At 47.0% G+C, this 25,513-nt stretch overlaps 1 protein-coding gene across 4 annotated transcripts in view; it reads left to right on the top strand.

The window, feature by feature from the left end:
• Positions 1-25,513, top strand: part of LAMA1 (laminin subunit alpha 1) — a 211,348-nt gene that overhangs the window by 142,361 nt on the left and 43,474 nt on the right. For all 4 annotated transcript variants that reach the window (XM_074987418.1, XM_074987419.1, XM_074987421.1 and 1 more), the window contains 9 exons: positions 5,577-5,787; positions 6,015-6,131; positions 6,216-6,379; positions 7,452-7,587; positions 8,864-8,957; positions 11,361-11,477; positions 16,574-16,756; positions 18,053-18,207; positions 20,392-20,535. In XM_074987418.1, the coding sequence (XP_074843519.1) occupies positions 5,577-5,787; positions 6,015-6,131; positions 6,216-6,379; positions 7,452-7,587; positions 8,864-8,957; positions 11,361-11,477; positions 16,574-16,756; positions 18,053-18,207; positions 20,392-20,535 (1,321 nt within the window). The remainder of the gene's footprint in view (positions 1-5,576; positions 5,788-6,014; positions 6,132-6,215; positions 6,380-7,451; positions 7,588-8,863; positions 8,958-11,360; positions 11,478-16,573; positions 16,757-18,052; positions 18,208-20,391; positions 20,536-25,513) is intronic.

The raw sequence follows: 25,513 nt of genomic DNA, 5'->3' as shown, positions 1-25,513 counted from the left end.
GAGCAGCCCCCAGCCGCAGCAACAGCTGATCAGCGGCGGCACGGAGAGCCACGTGGAAGCAGCTCAGCCTCCGATAATCAGCCAGCCGCCCCGCACCGCAGGCAGGGCGGCGGCTAAACAAGCGCTGGTACCAGCGGCACCGCAGGCAGCGGCACCGACCCCTGGGGAACCGGCGGTGCAGAGCGCGCAGGCACGCAGCCTGCCGGCACTGGAGGACACCGCACGTGCGGCGCCGCCCTTGAGCGTGCCGAGCTCGGTGCGGACGCCGGAATGCCCTGTATGCCCCCCAGCCCGATCCCTGCCGGCAGCAACAACGAGCGGGACGGGAGGAGCGAGCAGCCCCCAGCCGCAGCAACAGCTGATCGGCGGCGGCACGGAGAGCCACGTGCAAGCGGCTCACCCTTCGATAATCAGCCAGCCGCCCCGCACCCCAGGCAGGGCGGCGGCTAAACAAGCGCCGGTACCACCGACCCCTGGAAAACCGGCGGTGCAGAGCGCGCAGGCACGCAGCCTGCCGGCACCGAAGGACACCGCACATGCGGCACCGACTTCGAGTGTGCCGAGCTCGGTGCGGACGTGGCCGGGATCCCCTGTATGTCAGGGGCGGAGTTACCTCCTCAAGGGAGGGGGAAGACTGCACACAAGAGGAGGCATTGCAGCCCCTCTCCGCACAGGGCTGTGTAGTTGCTTTCTCACAGCCCTCCGCTATGTTGCAGACTCCAACTAGAAGGCAGGGGTCCCCCCCCTCCTTGGCCTACCCAGAGCCCCCTTCTCCATTTCTGCAACCAGCCTCACCCTGGCTGGGACCACCTCCACCCTTCCTGGGATTTGAACCGCTGGACTATTAGGCAAAGTCGCTCTCTCCAGGGTCTCGACGGTCTCCCTCCCCCAGACGCAAAGGGTATGCACCAAGGGAGTGGTCTAGGTCACCTTCCCAAGACCAGTGCTTATACTGCCGTGGTCGCCCCTACCACGCAGGGCATAGACACCATCGGCAATCTACTAGGGAAAGATCCCTACGAACGATCTCGTACCCCCAAGGGCAATTGTGACCGGGGACAGAGACTTAAGCATCTCAGGGGGGACTGGTTATGGAACCCCGAGATTTTTCCTCGCACACCTCTAGTGAGAGGGTGTACCATCATCAGCAGGAACCGGAAGGGTCCAGAAAGACGTACCCCAGCGGTTCCTCGCTTTCCTCCCCGGATGAGGCTACGGCCCCGGGGGGCGTCCATCCTCCGGACGATCTCAAACAGTTCCAAGAGCTGTTTTACGAGGGTGGCCTTCACGCAAGGCTTCCAGACAGCAAAGGTGCAAGAGCAACACCATAAGCTCCTCAAAAATCTGAGACCTCCGGCCTCCTCCAAAATAGCAATACCGCTGATGACGCAATCTTGGAGCCTGCCACTATGATATGGCAGACTCCTGCGACTATTCCGCCTGTCCACAAAAGAGCGAAAAAAAAAAAAAAAAAAAAAAATACTTCGTGCCCACGAAGGGCATGGAGTTCCTGTTCAGCCACCCACAACCAAATTCTTTGGTGGCGGAGTCGCCGCAACGTGGGGGAATAAACAAACATGCCAAAAAGCTAGAGCTGTTGGGCAGAAAGGTCTACTCCTCCTCCACGCTACTGTTGCCAATGGCAAATTACGCAGCGCATCTAGCGAACCATAATTTCAACAACCACATTAGGTTGACCTCCCTCATGGACTCGCTTCCAGAGGGCACGAAACCAGTGCTCAAGGCCATCATCCGACCATTTTATAACCAGTGGCAAAGGATCACCACAGACACATGGGTGCTGGAGATCATAGCCACGGGGTACGCCATCCCCTCCCAGTTGCTCCCACCGCCATGACCTCCACCCGGGGCCCCACCTCCAGGAGACCTCCCATGTAGCGAGGCTCAAGCAGGAGGTAGACCATCTCATGCTCGTAGGGGCAGTGGAAAGAGTGCCGGAGCAACTGCAAGGGAGAGGGTTCTACTCGAGGTACTTCCTCACGGGGAGGTCCATCTTAGATTTTCGAGGCCTCACCGGTACCTGCGCAAGCAACGTTTTCGGATGATCACAAACGCCTCCATCCTTACGGCACTAGACGATGGAGATTGGTTCGCAGCCCTCGACTTACAAGGTCCTACCGTTTGGGCTCTCCTCAGCCCCCAGAGTCTTCACCAAGACCTTGGCAGTGGTGTCAGCCTACCTGCACAGACAGGGGGTATTTATATTCCAGTATCTGAATGACTGCCTACTCAAAGGGGCCTCAAAGGAGGAGGTACTACGCATAATATGTGTCACAGCAGGCACGTTCTCTTCGCTCGGCCTGCTTATCAATCTGACAAAATCAAAGACAGACCCCACACAGGACATAGAGTTCGTAGGGGCACGCATAAATTCTATTACAGCGAGGGCGTATCTACCAGAGACTCGCTTTCGGGCCATCGGCTCCCTCGCGCAAGGCTTCACCTTCAGCCCTATGGTGCCGGTTCTGACGTGCTTACAGCCGCTGGGCCACATGGCAGCAGCAACGTTTCGTACAACAGAACGCCAGGTTACACATGCGCAGCATGCAGCATTGGCTGGCGAGCGTATACAAACCGGCAGCACACACTGTTCACAGGATGGCGTCGCCCACAACGGAGGTGCGCAAATCCCTGCAATGGTGGGTAAACCCAGAGAACCTGCTAACAAGGGTACCCTTCCACCAACCACACGTATTGGTTTTTCTTACTACAGATGCCCCCCTCATAGGGTGGGGAGCACACATGGGCGAAGAGGTGACGCAAGGGCTGTGGTCCTCTATGGAGCAGTCACTGCACACAAATATACTGGAGCTCAAAGCAGTGTTCAACGCCTGCAGACACTTTCGAGACCAACTGAAAGGCAAGGTAGTCGGGATCAGTACAGACGATACCTCCACCATGTTTTATATAAATCGGCAAGGAGGAGCTCGGTCCCGTGCCTTATGTGTGAAGCAGTCCGGTTGTGGAACTGCTGCATCGCCAACAATGTAACCTTGAAAGCCTCGTACTTACCAGGCGCTCGCAATGTGAAGGCAGACCAGCTGAGCAGGCGTTTCGCACTCACGCACGAGTGGCAGATCCGTCCCGATCTGCTGCAACCGATTTTTCCACGCATGGGGTTTTTCCCCAGATAGACCCTGTTTGCTACTCAGCACAACAAGAAGTGCCCACAATTCTGCTCCAGGGCAGGACTGGGACGGGGGTCCCTGAGGGATGCCTTCGCGATCTCATGGAGGGGCCCCCTGCTTTACGCTTTCCCTCCCACAGTGCTCATCCACAAAGTGTTGCAGAAAGCCAGGAGGGAAGGAACCTGAATGATCCCGATAGTCCCAACGTGGGATCGACAGCAATGGTTCCCCCTATTCCTGCGCATGTCGGACCGGCCACTGAGGTCCCCTCCGGTGGCGCGGGATCTGCTCACGCAAGCCCAGGGGTCCATAGTGCATCCGCACCCCCAAAGCCTGCGACTACAAACGTGGTTAATCCATGGCTCAGCTCCCTAGAGAGCACATGTACGGAGGAAGTGCAGCAAGTCCTAGAAAGTAGCAGGAGGACTTCCACCAGGCAGACCTTCAAGCAGAAATGGACTCGCTTTACGGCATGGTGTTCTACCAAACAGCTAGCCCCCTTTCGGTGCCTATGGCTGTGATATTAGAGTATTTACTGGACCTCAAGAGAGGAGGACTCTCGCTATCCTCGTTTCAGGTCCACCTGGCCGCCATTTTGGTGTTCAGACACGAAGAGGAAGGGCACACGGTGTTCGCCCATCCCATGGTTACCAGGTTCTTCAAAGGGCTGGTAAGCCTATACCCCCCTCAGAAACCGCTTCCACCTCTGTGGAACTCGGACCTGGTGCTTAATGCGAAAAGGGGACCACCGTTTGAGCCTTTGGCCACGGTTTCCCTCCGCCTCCTTATGATGAAGACGACCTTTCTTCTCGCAATCACGTCAGCTCGCAGGGTGAGCGAGCTTGAGGCAGTTATGGCAACGCCGCCCTGCGCTGTTTTTCCAAGGAGGCGGTAACCATACGGCTGCATCCAGCCTTTGTTCCTAAAGTTTCTTTCTGAGTTTCATACTAACGAACCTATTGTTTACCCTTGTTTATCCAAAGCCTCATAACTCTAACAAAGAGGTGCGCCTACACCTCCTGGACGTGAGCAGGCGCTAGCTTTCTATATGGACAGGACCAAGTCCTTCCGGAGAACGGATAGGCTCCTAGTCTCTATCGCTCCCAAATCAAAAGGAGAATGTCTCTCTTCGCAGAGAATCTCTAAGCACATCGTATCTTGCATAAAAATGTGCTACAAACTCAAAAAGACTCCTTTACTGGCCACGCCCAGGGCTCATTCCACTAGGGCGGTGGCAGCATCAACAGTCTTTTTTCAAGGGCGTTGCGCTAAAAGACATTTGCAGAGTGGCGACCTGGTCATCCTGTGACACCTTCGCCAAACATTATGCCCTTCACAGGGTATTCCAAGAGGATACCCGTCTCTTGGCAGCGGTCCTCTCGGGGACAAGCTGCACATAATCCGATTACCCACCTCCTATCTTGGGTTACTGCTGGGTAGTCACCTAATGTGGAGCACCCACGGGGACACTCGAAGAAGAAAGAAAGGTTACTCACCGTAGTAACGGTGGTTCTTCGAGATGTGTCCCCGTGGGTGCTCCACTACCCGCCCATCCTCCCCGCTCCGGATCTCTGTTTAGTGTTTTGCAGGAGCATCCGAGGCGGTTGGTCAAGGAACTGGCGGGGACCGGATCGCGCACATGGCCGGGAGCGCGCGGGGGAGCGGCGCGCACCGGCGCATGCGCGGTCCGGCAGAAACTGCTTGGAAGATCCGATCTGCGGCGCCGGGCGAGCCCGACACCTAATGTGGAGCACCCACGGGGACACATCTCGAAGAACCACCGTTACTACGGTGAGTAACCTTTCTTTCTGTTTTAATTGACACCGCTCCCATCATTAGTCCATTATATTGAGGGCTTAAACACTCACTGAAGATAAAGTGTTGTTCAAACACTTTATTTTTAAAATCCTTCAGAATCCTGGGATGTATTCTGCCCTGGTGACTTGTTGCCCTCAGATTGCCGTTGTGTTCCAGTGCTTCCTCCTTCACCTTGGCATGTTGATCCTAGATTAAAAACGTTTAAATAAACTACAAATGTCTGAGGTTGGACATGGAACTATTTCAGGTTCATGAAATCTATGAAGGATTTCAAATCGGAGATATCCCAAAGGTAGCTTAGAAACTAAAAGTTCAAAGGGTCCTAAAAAGTGGCTTACAGTATCCATTTCCCTGTAGCTCCAGGGCAAGGATGAATCTGCAGGTATGTATTGTTTGCAAATGAAAACCAGCAATTTCTAGTCTTCTGTCAGTGGTGAGACAGGTATAATTAATATTAGAATTGTAATTATTTATTGTTGTTGGAAAATATTGGCATAAAGTTTTGTACAAGTCATTAGTGCTGAAATGTTTGGGAAACCCCGTTTTCTGTTTTTCCTCCCTTAAGAAAACACACCTGAATTCTCCCTCTATATTTCCTCTGTTTACCAGTGCTTCAGAGAGGTTGCTGGCACAGGTTCAGAAAGAGTATCTCAGACCTCAGCTAGAGCTTGCAGAACTAAAAAAGAGAGCAAGCCACCTCTTAGCAAACCACAGCATTCGACTACTAGAAGCCCAAAACCTGGTGAATGAGGCTGAGGCGAACACCAATGAGACCAACCGTCTACTTTCCCTCATCTACAGCAACCTGGAAGAGTTAAATGTAAGACAGATTCCTCATTGCTTCATAATAAATACCAGACGTGTAACGTTTTAAATACTTCACTTTTCAGACTGAAATTATTATGTAGGTTTTTTTAAACAAATATTAATATTTTTGTGATATTCAAGTAGACCAAATAGAAACCATGCAATATATTCAGAGTGGGAAGGTTAAGTAGTAGATGAAGTAATTACCGAGTACCATATGACAGTTGATTGATGTTACAGGATAAAATGCTAAACGTGCAAAAAAACAAGGACCTTTCCATCACGCTAATTAGAGAAGGTCAAATATTAATGGATATTGCTGCTGCCCTTGCCACAGTCATAAAGAACTCTACGTCGGTAAGATACCTAACAGTCTAATATAGATATAACATAGTGAATTGCATTTGATTCATTGGTCAAAGAAATAATTCCAATGTTTAGAATCTAGAGATCCATCGGGATGGACTGGTCCTGTGGAATGCCAAATTGAGGCACCACGTAGATGATTTGGTCATGCAGATGTCCACCAGGGGAGCAGTTGATCTAGTCTACAGAGCAGAGGACCATGCAGCTAAATTTCAAAAACTTGCAGAAGCACTAGACAGGTGAGTGCACCACGATATATGAGCTCAGAAGATGCTTTATCTCACTTACTGCCAGAATTCATTTGACTAGGTAACAGGTTAGTCTGCTGCGGGAACAAGTTGTTGTTTTTCTTTTTTCATTTAAAATTGCAATAAGTTTAATTACTTTTGCTTTTCATGAAACAAATGGTATTTTTATTAATGAAAAAGAATAGATTGATTTACAGCCTTGCGATTCATATGAATGATCATTTGCATGGTGGTGAGTTTTTAAGTTAATAAATATTCAGTGACTACTATGTGATCTAACTTCTTTATAGTTGTCAATGGTCAAAAATACACAAATGTTTAAGAAAGAAAAATTATTTTCATCATAAAAAGATGATGTCCATTATATTTATACTTCTCTGTCCATCCCATATCCTCATAACCCTGAGAAATGAGCAGGTTACACATTCAAGGTTATGTATAGATGCAAAAACTTCCTGTATTCTCAGAGCTCATCCAATGTCAATACCAGGAGTTATTAGCTGGAAAGACATTCTGATTATTAACAGAAAGGTAGAGAGATTTTCTTCTACACTTCTCACAGTCCTACCTTTTAAAATTAGCAAGTGAGTTTTTAAAATGAGGCAGATCACAAAGAACAAGTGTATTGTAAGCTTGAAATGCAGAGAATTGTGCTTGTAGTTATACATGTACAGCTCTGTTGGCTTCAGTATGGTTGCACAATGGAAAGGAGGTAGAATTTGACCCAGAATATCTTTCAGTTCTATCCTGAAAGCCAAGCTTCTGTGCACTGAATTTGTAGCCCCCATATCTGGTTTTTTTTAAGCACGTGTGATCTGCTTTTTATTCATGGAAAATGTTCTGTAGGATCAGAAGACTTTAAAAGTGCAAAACATACCAACGATAGAGTAAAAAAAGATAAAATCTGAATGATGGGAGAACTTCAGCCAGAAATAATCAACTGAAACACATTTTGTAATGTGCTCATTCTCTCGAAATGCCTTACGTGTTCTGAAAACACATGGAAATATGCTGCCTGGTTAAGACAGTAGTGTAAAGGGTGTATGATATTTTTCTACTGCAGTGGTCTCTCAAAAGTAAGAAATGTATCTCTGAAAGAAGATGCTGTTGATACCCACTCCAGCATTTCAAGTCTGATTGAAAGAACTGAAAATTTGGCAGATGATGCTTCTAGAATTATAACTAACCCCTTGACCTCAGTGAGTATCCACATTGGGATTTAAGTTACCTTCTGCATCTGATTCTTTCCTGAATACCTATTTATATGCTTCTCTACCTCCTTGCAGTGGTTGAACTCTGTCTCCTGACCTAACACTTCTGCAGCAGTCACTGTCACTGTACCCCTGCCCTATCCTGTGTCATCTCCACCACGTTTCTCATCCTTGGCTGCTACCCTCAGCCTCACCCTTTTCTTCCACTTTACTGTGCTCCATGGATATTCGTTCTCTCCATGTATTTGTCATCAGTCATTAATCTAACTCATCTTTCGTCCTGACTGACCTCTGCTTCTCTTGCTCTGATCACAGCTTCCTATTCTTATCTTGTGATTACACGGACATCCCAGTTGTCAAAGTCCTCCTCCTCTTCTCCTTGTTTGACCTTCTTTTCTGAATCAGCTTCCTATTCACTCCCACTGACTTCATTAAACATGATATCGGAGTTCTCTCTCTCTCTCTCCCTCTCTCTCTCTCTCTCTGACCATCTTCTTTAATTCAGTGTCATCCACTTGTCCTGTACCTCCTGACCTTTGAGATATGTGGACTCAACTATTCATCTCTTCTGTACTTCAGTCAGTCCTTCCCTTAGCTCTTTTGTTCTTACCTCCACTGATGCATTTGTTGACTTCCAAGCGTGTATCCCTCTTGTCCATCTCAACCCCTTTGCCCCACTCAGCCCCTTCAATGCTTACCCAGCTCACACCAACCATAGATTTTACAGCTGAATCCCTTAGGAGAAAGTTCCATGGCCACATGTATTTTCTCCCCTTTACGTTTATTCACTTTTCCTCTAGTCTTACTGTCTTCAGTACTTTTGGCCAGATTCCCAATTGTTGTTAAAAAAATCAGATTTCCAAGACATGAAATATTGTCTTACTTTTATATTGTACCCCTTTCCAATGCAATTCTCTTTGTCTCTTTCCCCATTTTGATTCCCAGTCTTTGGGGTTGTGCTTCCTTTAAACAGATTAAAACAGAAATCACATTGTAGACTCTGCTGGAAAAAGTAAACAATGTTCACCATGCTGATATTTACCTTAATACTTGATAAATTCTTTCTGTATTTATGGTGGTGGTGGTGGTGGTGGTGATGATGATGCAATAAATTGTTGCCTTCTGTAGTCATGCAAGTTTGTGGGATTGGATTTTCTCGTTACTGTTACACATAAAGTAAATTAATGTTTTCTGAGGATACTTAGAATTTGTTTCCGTTGAACCTATTCTTTTTAAACATAGTAAAAGATTATTTGTTTTTCAGCCAGAGGAATCTCTTGGCTCTCTTGGGAAAGAAGTTTTGCAGCTTAGTTCTAAATTTCTAAATGAATCAAAAACTCTGAAGAGGAAAAATGAAGGTCAGTTTCATAGAATGTACAATTTTAATGCTATTGAATTTTAATAATGTTTTTCTTGCATTGTTAATAAAGTTTTTAATTTTTTAATGAATGTAAGTTAAAAGTTAACTTAGTTTATATAGGCTGAAATATACAGTTAAGATTATATATTCATTTATATACGGTAAAAGAGTAAACCATTGGGCTGGTAAATGAAGAAAGTACCATATATACTTGTTCACTAGCTTGTTTGTTTATAAGTCTCCCCACCCCCAATGAATAGGCGAAATAGAAAAATGCTCTGACTCTTTCATAAGCCAATACTATATTCCAGAGATTGGCGAACCGTGTTTCCGAGCTCATCAGGGTAAGCTGCTGGTACTCTGGGACATTTTGTTTATCTAAAGCGTCAGTGGGTACAGAGCCTTGCATCTTCCAGTGTTTGCAATTCACTGTTCCTGTACAACTGGTGGCAGCCAGCAGGTCCCTCAGGCTGTACAGCTTCCCACTGATCCCATTGACAGAGAATAGTGACAGGGAATGAAGGGGGATCTGTGCCTGCCAATGCCCCAGGTAAACAAAACCACCTGATGTGCCAGCAGCTTACCCTGAGAGGCTGGGAGTCAAAAGTTTCTTGGCTCATTGAGAAGCTGACCCTTGCTCTTTGATTCACCATTTTTGACCCCCCCCAAAAAATGACCTATGAACAAGTATATATGGTAACTTTCTGTAGTGATTATTTAAAGCAGGGGTCTCAGGACCAGTGCCAGTCCACAAATCCTACTAGTGGGTCGGCCCTTTCTCTGGCAGGGCTCTGGGGGAGTGTTTGTACATGTGTCACCCTCCCACCCACGGTGCATCTCCTGTCTTGCCTTCCACAGCTACGCCTTTCCCCTGCTGATTTAACCCTGCCCTAGGAGCCCTGGAAGCTACTCCCAGGCGCGTAGCAGGACTAGAGTGGTTTTCATCTGCTAGCTCTGCACCATGGCCCTGTGACACAGGGGAGGTGTGTGGACAGCCATAGGATGTATGCAATGCATAGGAAGATTTGGTGTGGCCACCCCAAGCCCCACACCTAGGGGGCCCCCCAACTGTCTTATGAGTGGGATTGGTCCTGCATATTCAGTTTAGCCAGCAGGACCCTGAGCAGGCTAGAACCAGCAGCAGGGGTAGGGTGGCCACCCCCAGTGCCCTCCCCACACGCACTGTGACAGCTGGAGCCTTAGGGAAGCAGAGTTACACAGCACGCTGCTCTGCTCCTCTGTCGTCTCCCAAGCCAACCCATGCTGGGGCAGGAGCGCTTCACTTCCCAGCACCACGGTGAAGGTCAGCAATTGGGCTGTCCTGGGAGATGGCGGTAGAACAGAGCAGAAGCTGCTGCATTGTTCCACTTCTCTGCAACTCTTGCCATCATGGTGAGTGCAGGGGGCCCGACCCCTGCTGCTGCCCATAGCAGGCCCTCCAGTAATCCAGGAGGCCATGTCTCTCAGGGGAGGGGGCTTGAGGGAAGGCGTGCAATAGTTGGAGGTTGGGGAGAGGGCGGGGGGGAAGGGTATGGACTTTTCTCCTGGGTTGCAGGGACTTAACATTCCACTGGCCCACAGGAACTCACATGCCTGCATGTGCGGGCCAGATTGCAGAACTACTTCAGCCACAGAGAGTTGTCAGGCTGTGAGTTTGAGGCCCCTGATTTAAAGAAAACCTTTTCTCTGCCTCTCTTTTCCTCCCAAAACTGATTGACTGAACCAAGGAGGACAACTGTGAGGCTGTGTCTCCCTAGTAGGGTGTAGGGAGATGATGAATGAAGTGCTGTGATACATATGCAGCACTTCGTTAAGTTAATTCTCCCCTGTGGCAACTTCAAAGTGTTAATCTTCGAAGTGCCAGCTCGTGTGTAGCTGTGGCTAACCTGACGCTACTTCAAAATTTTGAGTAGTAAAGGGACTTTGACGTTGCTCAGGCGCTTCCAAGTAGTCGCGGCTACACGGAAGCCGGCACTGCGAAGTTTCCAAAGGGGAGAATTATCTTAATGAAGTGCTGCATATACACCACAGCACTTCATTAGTAATCTCTGGACACCCTACTTACCACGCTCCCTTTGAAGTAGGGAGCGAGTGTAGACACAGCCTGAATGAATCTTCATGGTGTAGAACAGAGACTTCACTCACCCCAGATGAGCTCTCAGTGCCTCTGGGTACTACAATGGGCTTGTAATACTACAGCTGAGCATGTAATCTACAGGCAGCGGGAGGAAATGCCGTGCTCGAATTCTATGCATTTGCTGAAATACCTATTCTGTTTAATACAACAAAAAAGCTGCACTGGATCCGTTATTGAATGTACTAAATATTTTTAAAATGTAGGCTTACTATGGTCCTAACATTTGTATATACATGGAATAATCCCAGCTATTTATTCCAACAGGCCTTATTTCTAGCTTGAAAGGATTGAAAAACAAAGTGGGAAAGATTAAAGAGAGTGCTCATAAAATTACTAACCAGTTGAATGATTCACTGCTGGCACTGAAAGCACTGTCTGATGGTAAGTGAAATCTTTCTGGATGTGCATTCCCTTATTGCAATGCCATCTGATAAAAAACGCAGTATTACCTGAAGTCTGATAGAGCAGCCTAGCAATAAATCTCACTGGAGACTGGCATAGCCTCTTGCCCTTACAGGAATCTGAATTAGATGTTTTCCATTTATTTAATTAACATGGAAAGTGGTGAAGGAACATAGTGATATAAAGATTACATTCCGATTCTCCTCTCGCACAGATATAAATGAGGAGTAACTCTGAAGGCAATAGAATCATACAGTTGTGAAACTTTGTGTGAAAAACAGAAATCAGGCTCTAGAATTTATAAATTGACTTTAAATGGAAAAAAACCTGTATTTGGGTTTTTAATTTTTTTTTGTTTTCCCTTAACAAAAGTCCGTTTAAAAAATCAACTGAAATGCATCATATGTTTTATCTGTTAAAGCTAGATGGTTTGACAGAATATATGCTGGGCTCACTTAACTTTAAAGATCTTTTACTCTCTTACTTCCCATGTTGTTCAAAAGTCTTGCTAGAATTATTTGAAACTAAGAAGAATCCCAGAGTTCATAGATGTTGACAGGTAGATTTGGAAATGGAAAGGGGGTTGAAAAAAAAAAGAAAGAAAAGCTATGTCTAATGTTTCTTCAGTTATGGGAATTATTTCTTTCATAGCTGGATGCCAGATCTGCAGTTTGTCAAGAATAGGATGCTATTATTTCCTGAACTTTCAGACTTTAAAATGTCCTGCTTCACAGTACAGGATAGTAAATTGCATCAAGATGCACCACTAATGAAATGCAAATGATATGTTTACTTTAAATGGTAGGGCTGGGTTGCTAACTGACATAAGAACATAAGAATGGCCATACAAGCCAAACCAGTTTTGCCTGGTATCTTGTCTTCTGAGAATTGTTAATGTCATGTGTTTTCGAGGGAATGAACAGAAGAGATTTCCCTACTGCAAACTGGTTTGCAACGGACCAATCTCAGTTGGGAGTTGCCATCTTCCACAAAGCAATTAACATACACTTCTCTGCCAAGAGAGTAACTCTCATTATGGTGTCCTTGCACTGTAGGTCAGGGTTCAGCTCAGCGCTCAGCTCCAGGAAGGGTGCTTTAATCATCATAAATTTCTGTAGCCACTGATCTTCATCCCACACCTGTCTGATAATGCGATCTCACTACTCGGTGCTGGTTTCTGTAGCCCAAAAGCAATGGTTTACACTGCACAGGTGCTTTGAGGTAGACAGGTGCAATGCCAAGTCCCTGCTGTCCATGTCACTCACACTGTTGTCCTCCTCTGAGTCTTCCTCTCTGGATGTTAAGTGCAGTAGCAGCGCTGCTACAACGCGTGGTACACTCTGTACATTGAACACAGTATAGCAAAGAAGTCTGGGATCCGTGATTTCTCACGGGAGATGCTGGAGTGCAGAGCAAGCACTGGCAGTTTCAAGTGGTGATTAAGTAAACCATAAGCACTATGAGAGCTTTGACGCAAAGAGGTGGTTGACGGGATGTTTTTCATGTTCCCAGGATGCCTTGCACTATGTTCTGTGTTCCCACAGTGCCTAGAGACTGAAGAAGATGCCAGGCACCATGGGATGCCTACCCACATTGCTTTGCTCTTCTGTCAACTGGGGAAGTAAAAATATGTCCACAGTTTGTCGACAGAGGGTGGCAGCGTAAACATGATTTGGCAACTTTCTCTTTTGTCGACTTCTAGGTGTACTTTTGTTGCCGAAACATTGCAGTGTGGGCGTACCCCAACATTCTGTTAGCTTTTGTGACCAGCAGCACATAGAACAGATTTTTTTTCAGAGAACTAACCATAGTAATGCCAAGATAGCTCTCAAGTGTGCATTACTTTACACTTGTCAACATTTATTTTCATCTGTTGTTTTATTGTCCTGCCATCAAGTTTAGCAAGATCCCTTTGTAACTCTTTGCAGTCAGCTTTGGATTTAACTGTCTTGAGTATTTTTGTGTTATCTGCAGTTGTTGCCACCTCACTGTTTACCCTCCTTTTCGATTAATACATTAAACAGCACAGACCCCACTACTGATCTTTGGGGTGGGTGGTAAGGACCCTGCTGTTTGCCTCTCTCTATTGTGGAAACAGACTGTCTATTCCCACCCTTTGTTTCCTGTGTTTTAACCAGCTACTTGATCCATGAGAGGACCTTTCCTCTCGCCCCAGCCTGCTTACTTTGCTTGAGAGCCTTTGGTGTTTGACTTTGTCAAAAGCTTCCTGGAAATCTAAGAACGCTATATCCACTGGATCCCACTGTCACATATGCATTGACTCCCTCAAAGAATCTTAATAGATTGATGAGGCACAATTTCCGCTTACAAAAGCCATAGGTGTTACATTAGCTATCCTCCAGTCATTTGGTACAGAGGCTGATTTAAACAATAGGTTACATACCACAGTTAGTTCTGCAGCTTCATATTTGAAGTGCCTTAGAACTCTTGGATGAATACCATCTGCTCACAGTGATTTATTACTGTTTAATTTATCCACATCTTTCAAACCACCTTTATTGACTCCTCAATCTGGAACAGTTTTTCAGATTTGGCACTTTAAAAGAATGACAAAAATGTGGGAGTCTGTACCCCATACTCTGTAATGAAGACAAAGCAAAGAATTCATTTAGCTTCTCCATGATGTTCTTGTCTTCTTTGAGTGCTGTGTTAGCACCTTGAGCCTCCAGTGGCCCCATTGATTGTTTGTCAGGCCACTTGCCTCTGGTGTATTTAATATATGTTTGGTGTTTCTTTGTGTCTTTTGCTAAGTGCTCTTCAGATTCTTTGACCTGCCTAATTATATTTTTTTAACACTTGGCTTACTAGAGTTTAGTCTCCTTTCTATTTTCATCAGTAGGATTGCACTTACAAGTTTTAAAGGATGCTATTTTGTCTTTAACCATCTCTTTTACTCTGCTGTTTACCCATGGCAGCATTTTTTTGGTCCTTACTTTTTTGTTTTTAACTTGATGATTATGTTTTAAATTTATAGTTAGTCTTTTATGATGTGGGGAATACATAAAGTAAGAAATTCAAAATTGAGGCTTTGTTTATTGACTGATGTAATTTTCCTTAACTCAAACCTATAACATCATTTGAATGCAGCTCTGGTACTGAAGTTCTTTGGGTTTTTTCCCTTTTAGTTAGCCAGCGATTAACTCTGTAGAGAGAATTATTGCAGCAGGCATTGAGGTGACACAAGTGCATGTTATACCAACTGTCCTCAGCCATGACATATAGAAGAGAAAGAGATATGTGGGATCGGGGTAGCAAAGCTAAGCTCCATTCTGTCTAATTTACCATCAGAGCTGTCCCAGACATAGGATGGGTCAGGGCAGCCAGCCTGGATCCCCGTGCTTTGGGAGTCCCCACAGCAGCTGTCTGAACCACCCAATGGATTGTATGTTCCCCCATATCGATATTACCCCAGGGTGGCCTGGGGGATTACGTGAGGGGCTCGACCCCTGCTGCCATCCCACACCAGGCCCCTTGATAATTCCCTGGGTTGCATCTCTTTGAGGAAGGGGGTTTGAGAAGAGGTGCAGTGGGTGTGGGGCAGGACAAGGCTTGGGAAGGAGTGGAGTGGGGGCAGGGTGGAGCTTGTGGAAGAATGGGGGTTGCCCTGGAGCCCCAAGCTCCCGTAGGGGTGCCCGTATTTGCCACTCATGTAAGTTATATCAGCCAGACACAGGAGTTAAAACGAAGGTTTCTTCAGGACCTTCTGGCCCACATTCAGAAATCTGGAACTTTTCTTTGTGGATTCATCTATCTGCCACTTGTGAGGGCAGCACAGAGTTGAACCTACAGGTTCAACCCACGCTACAAGTTGAACCTCTTTAGTCCAGGAACATCTGTAATTTGGCTTGATTTTAGTTAGCCAGATGACCACTTATTGTGGGCGTGGCCAAGTTTCCCATGTTCTCATAAAGTTTGTTTACAGCCACCAGTCCTGGCTCTCAGTGTTCTGTGCTGTTCTTTAGCTGTAATTTACCCTGAATTATTTTCTAAGAGCCCAGTATGCAGTGGAAGTGTTGGCAATGTGTCTAGACAATATTGACCTCCCGTGGTCCATCAAATTCCCTTGTTCGGCACTGGTCAAGTCTCAAGAGTGCCAGACTAGAGAGGTTCAACCTGTAGTGGAGTACCAAGTTATTTTAAAAGCAATGCATATGGGTTCCTGATCTAACTAGTTAATATCTAGCTCAAACCTTTCAAGAGCTAATTCTTGGAGTCTAAATAATAGAGAGAGAATCTATTTTTTCCTTTAAAAAAAAAAAAAGAAGTGCCATACAGACAGAATCGATTCTGCAAGGTATTAGCCTTGTGATCACATAATAGTCAGCAGTAGGCAAGACACAAGAATTGTTTTTATGAAAATTGTATTACATTTTTGATTGACATATTGAAGAAACAAATCATTGAAAAATCTAAATAAGAAAACTTTTATCTGCTCTAACCTTCACTGGCTTAATCTCTCTTAATGCCCTGAGATTCACTGCATCTTAGGAATCTTGCCTTATGCTTATTTATATGCTTTAAAGTGTTCATTCTAAAGGGTTACATTTTATATATAAGGGCTCAGCCAGGAAATCATGTCAGCCAATTTATAAATCTTTAAAAATGTATTGTTTGCCATCATTTACAAAGCTTTGAACTTGTTACTATAACAAAACAGAATACAAAAACAATGAGAATTCCTGTGGCACTTTACAGACTAACAGATATTTTTGAGCATAAGCTTTCGTGGGCAAAGACCCACTTCATCAGAAGCATTGTAATCGGGTCATTGCCCGTGAAAGCTTATGCTCAAAAATATCTATTAGTCTTAGATGCACCATAGTTTAAGGTGCAGCAGGACTGCTTCTTGTTTTTGTGGATACAGACTAAGATGGCCACCCCTCTGATACAGACTATTACGCCAAGAATGATTCCTTTTTGTCAAGCCTGAAATATTTGTTATGAACTTAGCCTAGCTGCCTCTGCTTACATGGCTCTGTGAAACAATTCTAAGTAAAATTAATTTTGTGATAAATTTGATATATAAATAACCCGTAAATTTAAATATGTTCTAGATACCCGTGACAACCTTTTTAAAGCAAAAGAACTGTCCACATCTGTTAACACAAGCGCTGTTGCTGGTTTAAGCCACATTGTGGATTTCAGTCAGAAGCTGCTGAACACTTCTTTTGCATTGTCCAAGGTTAATGACACAATGAGGAAGACCAATGAACTTATAGCGGATTCCTCAAAGACTGGTAAGTTAGTGGCTTCATTGCATGTCAAAATGATCCTAAGACAGGGGCTGGCAATGGGATGGTGATGGTTCACAAGGGTTAGCCTGGGCTTTATTTACCTGCCTCTCTGAAGGTACGTGCACTTGCAGCCCCCATTGGCTGTGGCTCACCATTGCTGGATAAGGGAAGTTGCAGGAAGCAGTGCACAGGAGGATGCCACTTCTCACAGGCCCCATTGGCTGGGAATAGAGATTTGTGCCAATGGGAGCAGGAAACTCAGGTAACTATTGTGGCGGCGGCCTGCCAAGAGCCAGATCCAGCCTGCGGGCTGGTGTTTGCCTACCACTGTGCTAATATTTAAAGCTAATGGCTGGGTCTACGCTTGCCCCCAGCTTCAAAGGGGCATGGTAATCAGGGTGATGGGAGATTACTAACAAAGTGCTGTGGTGAATATGTAGCACTTCATTAGGCTAATTCCCCTTCACGACAACTTCGAAGTGTCAGACTTCGAAGTGCCGGCATGCGTGTAGCTGTGGGCACTTTGAAGTGCCCACTCTACTTCAAAGTGGGTTTACTCTTTACTTTACCTAAAAATTTTGGGGTGTAAAGGCAGTTTGAAGTAGCGAGGGCCCTTCAAAGTGCCCGTGGCTACGTGCATGCCGGCACTTTGAAGTTTGATACTTAGAAGTTGCTGTGGAGGGGAGTTAGCCTAAAGAAGTGCTGCATATTCACCGTGGCACTTCATTAGTAATCTCCCATCACCCTGATTATCATGCCCCCTCCAAAGTTGGGGGCAAGTGTAGACAAGCACAATTGGTAGTAAAATAAGGATAGGTGTGATGGACTGAAAGTTTGCAAGACTAAATAAAAAGAACACTATCAGTAGATTTTCTTTTTAACCGGAATGTGTAGAAACCACATTAGCTTTTTATACAGGGATTATGTTTTGTCTCAGATGTTTAAAGCTAATGAATCAAATTATCCCAAATACAGTAACAGCCATGTTATCTGGCATTTGGACAACGGGCACATTCTGTTAACCAGGATATCTGGCTGGACCCAGCTCCCACAGGGCCAACTGACTTGCTGTGGCCAGCTGCCTGCCTGAAGCCATAGGAGAAGGGCCAACTGCCCACTACCCAAACTCGAGTGCAGAGGGAGCTGCTGCCAGCTCCAGCTGAAATTTCCAGCATATTTTATTCCCAGGGGATGGCAGAAATTAAAACTTGCACTTATCCCATTTTGGCCAATGCATTCCAGGAATGAATAATGAATTTTCCCTCAATCTGTCTGAACGTCTCATTCTTATTTTGATAGCAGCCTTAGCTGAAAGACAAGTAAAAGAGGTGGAAGCACAAGCAAATCGTTTATTTGATAGGCTGAAACCTCTGAAAATACTGGAAGAGAACCTGAGCAGAAATCTGTCTGAAATTAAAGAGCTCATCAGTCAGGCTCGTAAACAAGCAGCATCTGTAAGTACATCTTGCCTGCACTTTCCAACGGTTTCCCTTGTGCCCCCTTAAGAAAATAATATTTTGAAGGAAGAAAGTCTCACACACCTTCTGGAACCCATCCTATTGTTCTTTGGAATTACAGTTGTTGGTGTTGAATACAATATATGATGCAATACTGAGGCATTTGGTATGAGTTTGGACTTGGAGCTATGATCTCTTTGCCTCTGTGGTTTGTCAGATCAATCAGGCATTGAGCTTTTGTGTCTCCCCCCACCCCAGCTCTTCTCTCCTCCTTCCACCACCCCATATAATCTCTTATTTTTAGGGAAGTACCTCCTTTTAAAATGATCCAGTGTCATGGAAGCAAAGTGTTGTGTCTGTGAGTAGTGGACAAATGGGTAGATAGGGCTGGCACTGATTTTGGAGTAGGGGCCTGGAGGGCATCTTCAGGAATCTGTAAAGGAGTTGGTTTGAGGGGCAGTAATCAATTTTTTGGAGATATAAAGGATCATGGTGCGATTCACTGAATGAATCATAACACAAGCATCAATTATGTCAGTAAGACTGCCATGCATGTCTAACCAAATCCATATGACTTAAACCCTTCCCTTTTTGTTTTGTTTAGGAGGAAGTTGATGCCCCTACAAAATATCTACATTTCAAATTAATACATTGGTCATTTTGAAACTTCAGTCTACTTCAAACTAACAAATGCAATGAAATCACATTGTGAACTGTGTCATGTTATACTTAGAACACAAAGGCTGTGTCTAGACTAGCCCCCAACTTCGAAGGGGACATGGTAATTAGGGTGTTGGGAGATTACTAATGAAGTGCTGTGGTGCATATGTAGCACTTCATTACGTTAACTCTCACCCATGGCAACTTTGAACTGTGAAACTTTGAAGTGCCGGCTTGCGTGTATTCGTGGGTCAGCCGCAGGTACTTCGGAGTGCCTGCGCTACTTTGAAGTCCTTTACTCCCCAAAATTTTGAGGAAGAAGGAGCTTCTGGAAGGAGGGTTTCCTTCTGGAAGATCCCCACAGGCCACACATCTGTATGTGTATTTTGGAGTCCAGAAGAGCTTCTTCTGGACTCTGAATCACATGCCCATATGCTAATGAGGTGTGGAAAATTTACATCTGCACCTCATTAGCATCTTCCGGATGGCTCATTGCCTTGCCGCTTCTGGAAGAAGCAGCACATGTGGACACAGCCAATGAGTCTAGTAGAGAACAATGGAAGTAGTACTTCCTGCAGTATCATATACCATGGAGATTTCTAAGGGGAAAAGATAAATTCATATAAACAAAATCTCCTCTTTTGGTTTTAGGACTTATTCCCTTGTAATCTTTATTTTTGTGAGAATATGGCAAAGATAAGATTCTATCATTGCAACTATTTTGTAGAGATAATATTAGACGTGGGTGTTGAATTGAGCTACCTTGTTCCCTTGCACCTCAGTTTCGCTAACTTTGTTTTTACTAAAAATTCTGTCAATGGGCTAGAGATTGTGCAAACTCTTAGATATTAGAGTCAACAAAACTAAAGTTACCAAAGTGCCCAAGGATTTTCAGTAATGAGTCTGGTGTTTGTAACAATGAGAATGTGAGCAGGACTCTGCCGTATGAGTGGAGCTTTATTAAATCAAACTTTAAATGGCCACTAAATAGATTTTCTGAAGACTTAATACATTTGGTAGTAATTTAAAATCCGGGCATTGCTATTTCTTACAAATGCCTTGTCTATTTGATTTTTAACCACCTTGTTTTTTGTCTCCCTGTAAAGTTTCTTGTTTTCTGTTTGCTTGTTTGTTTGTTTAATCCCTGAGACCTTTCATGGTTTCTCAAGACCGACAGTCTTTTTGTTATTAATGTAGTGTTTTTCTTGATATGTGGGTTTCCAGCTCAGGTTTTATTATTGAATGATGAATTTTTGGCTTTAAATCGCAGGACTGAAGGACCAGTAGGTTCTGAGGTATCACTTTCTTCTCCATTGTGTGTCATCTAAACCACTAATTTTTTTTCAGCTCACACCCACCCAGTCAATAGTTGTTCATGTTTGTAGCTGATCCTACTGATGGGTATTTAGAATCCTGTGAACTTGTCTTAGCAGGTGGCTTGAATTTAGCTAGCCAAAAGCTAAATTGGTATTCCAGTGCTCTCTGCTATGTACACAGGATGTACCGTTTATTTCTCAACAGATTAAAGTTGCAATCTCAGCCAACAGAGACTGTATTCGTGCCTACCAACCCCTGATTTCTTCCACTAACTACAATACCTTAACATTAAATGTGAAAACAGCTGAACCTGACAACCTCCTCTTCTACCTGGGCAGCAATGGCAATGTGAGTTAGTGAGCGCTCCAAAACACTGAAAGGTGATGGCTGTCTGAATTTTCAATGTATTCAATGTCCATCTCTCCATTTTAATGTGTACTGAGTAGTCAGGCTAGGGACAGGGCAAATGTATGTGGGAGACTCAGGGGAATAATCCCCTGCCCCACACCACAGTGGGACTGAAGTAAAGTCCACAGATTCTTACATGACACCTGTCCACCCTGAAGGAAAGAGAATGGGAACAGCAGATCCAGCAATCCTGCTTCTTACCCTCAGTCTGCACAACATGGCACACAGTGCACTGGGTTTTGCTGCCAGGGTGGTCCCCTGCTCTTACAGAGGAAGCACGACTTGGCTCTGTTGGTCATATGCTGAGGTCCTTGCTCATGAGATGGGATAATACTCACACAAGATAACAGCGATCTTGTGTACATTGTCTTGCCTAGAATCCTCCTCCTGCAAGGTGGATTTAACAGTTTGTGGGGGTGCTTGATCTGGGATCAGGCAGAGCTCCCATGTCCGTACAATGGCAAGTTCTTCCTCGAGTGTCCCCGTGGGTGCTCCACGATAGGTGTCGGGCTCGCCCCGGTGCCGCAGATCGGATCTTTCCAGCAGTTTCTGCTGGACCGCGCATGCGCCGGTGCACGCCGCTCCCTTGCGCGCTCCCGGCCAAGTGCGCGATCCGGTCCCCACCAGTTCCTTCTTAACCGCCATCGGCTGCAGACGGAATCCACTCAGGCTGCGGCCAGAGTCAGCGTATTTAATGTTCTTAGTGTTTTTAGAGTTTCTTTTCAGTCAGCTTGTTGTTTTCTCTTATTGCAAAAAAAAAAAAAAAAAAAGAATATATAACAGCAGAGGCAGAAAGCCTTAGTAACCAGAGGAGCAGTGGAGGCCCGGGGACGTAAGGCCATTAAGCTTCCTGCCGCGGCAGGCTGGGTCCGAGAGAGGGGAACAAGCACAGAGAAGGTGCTAAGTACCCTATTAACAACTCAAAGACTCACCACAATGTCCACTTCAGGATTCAAGAAGTGTGAGTCATGCCGCGAAGCTATGCCAGCCTCCGATGGGCACAATCAATGTATTAGGTGCCTGGGGGAATCTCACGTCACCCAGAAATGCTCCTTCTGCGCAAAGCTCACGGCCAGAGCCAGAGAGGACAGAGAAATGCGGCTAAAAATGCTACTCTTTGATAAGGCCCTCCAGCCAGACGTGCCGGAGCGGCCTCAACAAGAGGGACCCACAGGGCCCCATAAAAGGAAGGCGGCGTCCCTCACCCCATCAGCGCAAAAACGGAGGAAGCTCTCTCCAACCCGATCTCTGCCGGCAGCCACAGTGAGCGGGACGGGTGCAGCACATAGCCCCCAGCCGCAATTACAAACAAGCGGTGGCGCGGAAGCACACGTGGCAGAGGCTGAGCCTCCGATGATTAAACAGCCGGCCTGCACCGCAGTCAGAGCGGCGGCCAGGCAAGCGCCGGAACCGGCGGCACTGCAGCTAGCGGCACAGACCCCCGGGGCGCCGACGGTGCACGGCTCACATCCACGCGGCCTGCAGGCGCCGGGGGAGAACACCCGCATGGCACCGCAGTTAAGCGTGCCGAGCGTGGCGCCAACAGCGGGGCCGAGATCCCTAGCACGGAAAGGGGCGGAATTAGCCCCACAGGGGAGGGGAAAGGCAGCAGAGAAAACCCGGCACCGCAGCCCTTTTCCAGACAGGGATGCAGGGCTGCTCTCTCTAAGCCCTCCCCTTATGCTGCGAACTCCAACAAGGAGGCAGGGGTCTCCCCCAGTCTACCCTGAGCTTCCCTCCCCGTTCCTCCAGCCAGCGTCACCATGGCTCGGGCCACCCTTGCCTTTTCTGGGATTTGACCCCCTGGAGTACTACCACAAATCAGTTTCACCACTGTCTCAATCACCCAGACGATCTCGCTCCCCCAGACGCCGGGGATATGCGCCTCGAGAGTGGTCCAGGTCTCCACCCCAGGAACTGTGCCCGCGTTGCCATGGTCGCCCCTATCACGCTGGGCATAGACAGGACACCCCCAGGGACTGGTCTCCCCAGACGGTTCACTATCCCCCAGGGCAGTCACGGACGGGGACGGAAACGCAGCTATCTCAGGGGGAGTTGGTTCTGGAACCCCGAGATTTTCCCTCGCAAGCCTCCAGCGAGAGGATGTATCATCGTCAACAGGACCCCGAGGGCTCAAGGGAGGCTTACCCCAGTGGTTCCTCTCTGTCCTCCCCCAACGAGGCTACGGCCCCAGGGGATGTCCACCCCCCAGACGATCTCAAACAGTTCCAAGAGCTGTTTAAAAGAGTGGCCTTTACGCAAGGCATCCAAACAGCAGAGGTGCAGGAGAAGCACCATAAGCTCCTCAAAAACCTGAGACCTCCGACCTCTTCTAAAATAGCTATTCTGCTCGACGAAGCAATTATGGAGTCCGCTACCACGATATGGCAGACCCCAGCGTCCGCTCCACCTATAAACAAGAGAGCGGATAAGAAATACTTCATCCCGGCAAAGGGCATGGAGTTCCTGTTTAGTCACCCACAACCAAATTCACTGGTGGTGGAATCGTCTCAACAGAGGTCGAAAACTTCCCAGTACAAGGCAGGGGGAACAGACAAAGATGCCAAGAAGCTAGAGCTATTCGGCAGAAAGTTCTACTCCTCCTCTACCCTACTGTTGAGAATGGCAAATTATGCAGCACACCTAGCGAATCATAATTTTGACAATTACTCCAGACTGACTTCTCTCATGGACTCGCTTCCAGAGGATAAGAAGCTGGTGCTGAAGGCCATCGTGCAGGAAGGCTATGCAGCCTTGAGGACAGGAGTTCAGATCGCCCTGGACGTAGCAGATACAGCGGCATGCTCAACGGCTATGGCAGTGGTCATGCGCAGGGAATCCTGGCTTCAGACATCGGGTATCCTGAGGGATCTGCAGGCGAAGATTGTCGATCTCCCCTTTGACACGCAGGAGTTGTTTGCTGAATCAACTGATTCGGTCCTTCATTCCAGTAAAGACTCAAGGGCCACTCTCAGAACCATGGGGATTTATACCCCTCCATACAGGAAGAAAAAGTATTACCTTCAGCAAAGACGATACCCGTGTCAACCCCAGCGTGCTCAGTACCAAAGGGGCTACGAACAAGGGCGGCATCAACAGCACCAACAGTATAGAACTCCCAGGCGACGTTCCTAACAGAGCCGTGCATCCTCGGGGCAGGGCCAAAGGCAACAAGTTTGATGGACAGATCGAGGGCTACACTATCACTAGCATCGCGCAATGTCATCCAAAGCTAATGTTCCATCATCGCCTCCAACCGTTCTACGCCCAGTGGCAAAAGGTCACCACAGACAAATGGGTACTGGAGATCATAGCCATGGTTACGCGATCCCCTTCCAGTCGCACCCACCGCCACGATCTCCACCCAGGCCCCATCTCAAGGACACCTCCCACGAAGCGAGACTCAAGCAGGAGGTGGACCATCTTATGCTTATAGGGGCAGTGGAAAGAGTGCCAGAGCAACTCCAAGGGAAAGGGTTTTAGTCAAGATACTTCCTCACAGAGAAAAAGACAGGAGGCTGGAGGCCCATCTTAGATCTTCGAGGCCTCAACTGGTACTTGCTCAAACAACGCTTTCGGATGATCACAGTCGCCTCTATTCTCACGGCACTGGACGATGGAGATTGGTTCGCAGCTCTCGACTTACAAGACGCGTATTTCCATATAACAATCCAACCGGCTCACAGACGCTTTCTCCGGTTTATGGTCGGCAAAGAACATTTCCAATACAAGGTTCTGCCGTTTGGCCTCTCCTCGGTCCCCAGAGTCTTTACCAAGACCCTGGCAGTGGTGTCAGCCTACCTGCACAGACAGGGGGTGTTTATATTCCCATATCTGGACGACTGCCTACTGAAAGGGGCTTCGAAGGAAGAGGTACTACGTATGATACGCGTTACAGCAAGCACGTTCTCTTTGCTGGGCCTGGTCATCAACCTGGCAAAGTCAAAGATCGACCCCACACAGGACATAGAGTTCATAGGGGCACGCATAAACTCCATCACAGCAAGGGTTTATCTACCAGATGCTCGCTTTCGCGCTATTGGTTCCCTCGTACAAGTTATCACCTTCAGCCCCATGGTGCCTGTTCTAACGTGCTTACAGCTGCTAGGCCACATGGCAGCAGCAACGTTCGTAGTACAGAACGCCAGATTGCATATGCGCAGCATGCAGCATTGGCTGGCGAGCGTCTACAAACCGGCAACACACACCGTCCGCAGGGTGGTGTCGCCCACGACAGAGGTGCGCAGATCCCTGCAATGGTGGGTAAACCCCAAGAACATGCTAACAGGGGTACCCTTTCATCAACCACAAATCTCTATCTTCCTCACCACCGACGCCTCCCACATAGGGTGGGGAGCACACATGGGCGAAAAGGTGACACAGGGACTGTGGTCCCCTACGGAACAGTCGCTGCATATAAATATACTGGAGCTCAGAGCAGTGTTCAACGCCTGCAAACACTTTCGAGACTATATACAAGGTAAAGTAGTCGGGATCAATACAGACAATACCTCCACCATGTTTTATATAAATTGACAAGGAGGAGCTCGGTCTCGTGCCTTATGTGTGGAAGCAGTCCGGCTGTGGAACTGGTGCATCGCCAACAATGTAACCTTGAAAGTCTCGTATTTACCAGGCGCTCACAACATGAAGGCAGACCAGCTGAGCAGGTGCTTCGCACTCACACACGAGTGACAGATCCGTTCCAATCTGCTACGACCGCTTTTTCACGCATGGGGGTTTCCCCAGATAGACCTGTTTGCCAGTCAACACAACAAGAAGTGCCCTCAATACTGCTCCAGGGCAGGACTGGGACGGGGGTCCCTGGGGGACACATTCGCGATCTCGTGGAAGGGCCCCCTGCTCTACTCATTTCCTCCCACGGAGCTCATTCACAAGGTCTTGCAGAAAGCCAGGA

This window comes from Carettochelys insculpta, chromosome 2 (assembly GCF_033958435.1).
Source record: "Carettochelys insculpta isolate YL-2023 chromosome 2, ASM3395843v1, whole genome shotgun sequence".
NCBI lineage: Eukaryota > Metazoa > Chordata > Testudines > Carettochelyidae > Carettochelys > Carettochelys insculpta.
The sequence above is the reverse complement of the archived record's forward strand: the minus strand, read 5'-3'. Positions and strand labels throughout refer to the sequence as shown.